The sequence below is a fragment of the Rousettus aegyptiacus genome, unplaced genomic scaffold, assembly GCF_014176215.1.
Source record: "Rousettus aegyptiacus isolate mRouAeg1 unplaced genomic scaffold, mRouAeg1.p scaffold_m13_p_5, whole genome shotgun sequence".
NCBI lineage: Eukaryota > Metazoa > Chordata > Mammalia > Chiroptera > Pteropodidae > Rousettus > Rousettus aegyptiacus.
Window position 1 is genome coordinate 24056064 of NW_023416308.1, and position 4614 is coordinate 24060677.

Consider the following 4614-nt stretch of genomic DNA (forward strand, 5'->3'; position numbering starts at 1 on the left):
ATATTATTCAAGTCTGTGGCTTTCTTATGATTTTTAGATGTTCTAATTTTAATGAAGTTTACTGTATCTGTTTTTCTTTTGGGTTTAGTGCTTTCTAGAATATGTCTGAGAACTCTGTACCTACACCAACATGCTTTCCTATGTTTTCTTTTAGAAGATTTATCTTTAAGCTTTATGTATACGGTTTTGTTGTATTCGCTATTAATTTTTTGTGTCTAGTATGAAGTAGACATCCAGTTCAATTGTTTTCTCATAAATAGGTAGTATGTCTGGCATCATTGCTTAAAAGCTGTCCTTTAATGTTTCTTAGCCTAAAAATCATTTGACTGTATAAGAGAAGATCTGTTTCTGAATCGTCTGTCCTCTACCATAATTTAATTGTCTATCTTTATTTAAAATCCTATCTGTCTGGATTGCCTATGGCCATGCCACCCTGAACAAGCTCGATCCTGTCTGATACTCCAAAGTTTTTTCTGTTTTCTTTGTTTATGATTATTTTTATTATATTTTATTAAATACTACTTATAACAATAAAATTTATTGTTGTTATTCAATGAATATAACACAATAAAACAAGAATTTCTTGTCCTCTAAGTATATCTAATATTCTAAATCTAAAACAAGAAAAGCATTAAAGAAATAGGGAAATTATAGGAAATAGCATCTACTTTAAATATGTTTGTTATCTTATTGATGAGACAGGTGCTCTGCTGTCAAATTTTAAACCCTTAACCCTCAAAGGTGATGATACTAGGAGGAAGGGCTTTTAGGAGGTGCTTAAGTCATGAGGATAGAATCCTTATCAATGGAATTAGTGCCTCATAAAAAAGTCCCAGGGAGATTACTAGCACCTTTCACCATGTGAGGATATAATAAAACGTAGGCAACCCAGAAGATGGCTCTCCCCCATTCGTTCTGGCACCCTGACTTGGACTGCCAGCCTACAAACTGTGAGAAATAAATTTCTGTTGTTTAATTAGTCTATAGTATCTTGTTGTAGCGGCCTGACCGGACTAAGAAACAGGTTTAAATAAGCTCACAAAATGTTGCTAGGAATACAGTTTGCTACTATTAGCATATACTTTTTAATGATAAATTTCATTAGATAAGTAAAACGATGTCTAACATATTTCTTCTAACTTAACATGCAACATTTCCATCTAGATGACAAATAAATTCTAAAGTAAGAACTACTATATGTTCTTTTAGAAATATTTTATGTTATGAAATGACAATTGATCCAAGTTTTGTAATAAACGAGTTACCCCATTAGAACTCTAAGATACATATGTAGTATTCCTTTAATCATGCTATCTTTAGCAATAAAAGGTAACTTTATATGTATTCTCTTCAATATTAAATGACCTGAGCTGATAGGGGCTCTCAAAAACAAGTGATGTGTGGTACGAATTTTGCCACTCTCAAAGGGAACAAGAAAGGACATAAAATGAAAAGAAAGTTGAATGAAATAAAAAATAGAACAAAAGGACAAGATCGCGATATCTGAATATATCTTAAACTATATAGATAGTTTCTAATGAAGACATTGCTCTGAATCCTGTTGCCTATACCAGCAATAATATTAATAAGAATGAAAATGCTTCTATAGTATTTGGTGTTTCTGTGTTTAGGTAAGCACGCTGTAATTTTAATGTTGCGTGCCTTATAAAATTCACCACATTTGTGCAGATTAGGAATAGCCAGGGAGACCTGAGTACAAAAAAGTAATGGGGAAAAAAAGTCAGCTTAGCTCTTTCTGCTGACATCGTGGTTCCACGGTCCCCACGCAGAAATGCCTTCTGAAGCCACAGAAACTGTCCTGCTACAGAGTAGAAGTTGCCACAGCCCCAGGCTGAGACGGGGCCTGGAATAAAATCTGACAGTAATGAAATAGTACCAGAGATTGAGGAACAAGATTCCAAACAGGCAACCGTACAAGCTCAACTGGCAGCAGCAACTGGAATTGATGAAGAGCCAGTCAGTAAAGCAAAACAGAGCTGGAGTAAAAACAAGGCATCGAAGGCTAGGTCCAAACTGGGTCTACGACAAATACGGGGGTCACAGGGTCATTATCGGGAAATCTAAGAACATCCTCTTTGTCATCACAAAACCTGATGTCTGTAAGAGCCCAGCTTCAGATACCAACATAGCTTTTTGGGAAGCCAAGACCAAGGATTATCTCAGCAAGCGCAGCCAGCAGTTGCTGAGGAATTCTACGTTCAAGGTAAAGCTGTCTCAAACATGCAGGAATACACACAGACTCCAACTGTACAAGAGGAGAGAAAAGAAGAGGAGGTTGATGAAACAGGTGTGGAAATTAAGGATATAGAATTGCTCATGTCACAAGTAAATGTATTGAGAACAGAGGCAGGTCGCACCCTGAAGAATAATAGTAATGACATTGTAAGTGCTATTATGGAATTAACAATGTAAGCATCTAAAAACAAGGTCTCCTGTCTGTCTCTCTCTCTCTCTCTCTCTCTCTCTCTGTGTGTGTGTGTGTGTGTGTGTGTGTGTGTGTGTTTTAAAAAAGTAACTGCAGCTTGGTTTGAAATTTGTACTGCTTCTACCATTAACAAAGTTATGGCTTCTCGTGGGATGAATGAAAACAAACAGAAAAAGGTCAGTATATTTGTTCTGTTTATGAACATTTTCTTATTAAGTAAATGGTACAGGGTTCAAGAGATAGAGGGGCAAAACATGGGACAAGATCAGCTATAAGGGAAATGATAAGACAAGTCTATTAAACCACACATAATACGACCTGTAGGAGCAACATTCTTATAAACAAAACCCTTTTTTGAAAAACAGCAATAAAAATTAAATAAAAGATTAAAAATATTTTTATGTTATTGCAGCTTCTAATTAAAATACATTTCTTCTCTGGATTTTAAACAGGGCTTTCCTCACTGTAACTTTGATGTCCTTGTTCCTCAAACTGTAGATCCAGGGATTGAGCATGGGCACCACATTAGTATAGAAAACAGAGGAAGCTTTCCCCAAGTCCATAGATCCAGGAGAAGAAGATTTAAAATACATGAATGCTGCTGATCCAAAAAAGAGAGAAATAGTAATGATGTGGGAGCTACAGGTACTGAAAGCTTTTGATCTTCCTTGTGTGGATTTGATATGAAGAATAGCAGTGAGGATGAAGATGTAAGAAATTAGGATAGTAACACTGGGTACTGTGATGTTAATACTTACGACAAAGAGAACTACTATTTCATTGACATAAGTGCTGGAGCATGAGAGCTGGAGGAGAGGGAGGATGTCACACAAGTAAAAATTGATGATATTAACATTGCAGAAGGTTAGTCTGAGCATGCAACCTGTGTGAGCAGATGCTCCAGCAAATCCTACCACATATGCGGCAAAACTTAGCACAGAACAAACCCGAGGGGACATGGTGACTTTATACAGCAATGGATTACATATGGCTACGTAGCGATCATAGGCCATTGAGGTCAACATATAGCATTCTGAGATGACAAGAAAGAGAAAGAAAAAGAGCTGAGTCATGCAGTTGACATAGGAGATGATATTCTTCCTTGACACAAAGTTCATTAGCATCTTGGGGGTGAAAACAGATGAATAACAGAGATCAATGAAGGATAGGTTGAAGAGGAAGTAGTACATAGGGGTGTGGAGGTGAGAATTTAGACCAATAAGCATGATCAAGCCAAGGTTGCCCACCACGGTGATAATGTAGATCATTAAAAACAGGTAAAAGAGGGGTTGTTGGAGCTTTGGATGGTCTGTCAATCCGGCAAGAATAAATTCGGTCACTAAGGAGTTATTTCTAGCCAGCATTCTCAACTTCGGAAATCTGTGAGAACAAATGAAAATTCCATTAATAGAGAAACCATCTCTCTCCTCACAAACCCTTTCACGAGAAGGGCACTCAGCCTGGCTGTAATCAAATAAGATCTCAAGGGTCTGAATGGACTGCCACACACGGTCCTCAATATTTAAATCACTGTGTCTGGGGATGTATCCCTACCTCTCTTTCTTATTCATCTAAACTTCCACTTCCTACTTCTGGCTTATGTTTCCATTACTGTACTAGATACCTGAGTTCTCCTAAGATGACTACCAAGAAAGAGAGAATTCCTCCAGAGCTGAGACTATACAGGTATTCTGCTTCCTGGAAGGCAGCTTCTCACAGCCTATAGGGGTTCCAGATACTTTACACCTAGGATTTATGAAATCAATAATTGATAACAGATATTGACGAGAGTCTTGGTAGCTTATAGATTTATAATTAACTATACACTCCCACGTTTCTACACATTTTGGTCTGCTATTCCATCCTAGCTGGACAGAGAATGAGGAAAGGAAGGTGAATGTACTTCCCTTGGTTCTGTAGGAGAGCATGAAAGAAAAACAATTAAGTCGGCAATGATTAAATTAGTCATTAAGTTTGTAAAAATGTATTAATCTGTAAACCTACAACAGTTCAACTCTTTTATATTTATAGTACACTTCAATTAAAATTTTTTTCTGAAGAAAGAGAAAAATCTCCTCTTCTTCCTCTGATGCTGCTGTATTTTGATGTGTCAGTTGGAACTGCTATAACTGTGTGCTAGCAGACTGAGGCAAAGCCCCCAGAGGTGT

General features: G+C 37.0%; 1 protein-coding gene and 1 pseudogene across 1 annotated transcript; one reads left to right on the forward strand and one right to left on the reverse strand.

Moving 5' to 3' along the window:
• Positions 1 to 551: 551 nt before the first annotated feature.
• LOC107521842 lies at positions 552 to 2446 on the forward strand (annotated as a pseudogene).
• Positions 2447 to 2706: 260 nt separating this feature from the next.
• LOC107521841 (olfactory receptor 8B3) lies at positions 2707 to 3816 on the reverse strand. The gene has a single exon (XM_016166901.2). It carries the CDS (start codon positions 3808 to 3810, stop codon positions 2866 to 2868), a length of 945 nt encoding a protein of 314 aa, XP_016022387.2. The 5' UTR covers positions 3811 to 3816; the 3' UTR covers positions 2707 to 2865.
• Positions 3817 to 4614: the final 798 nt, after the last annotated feature.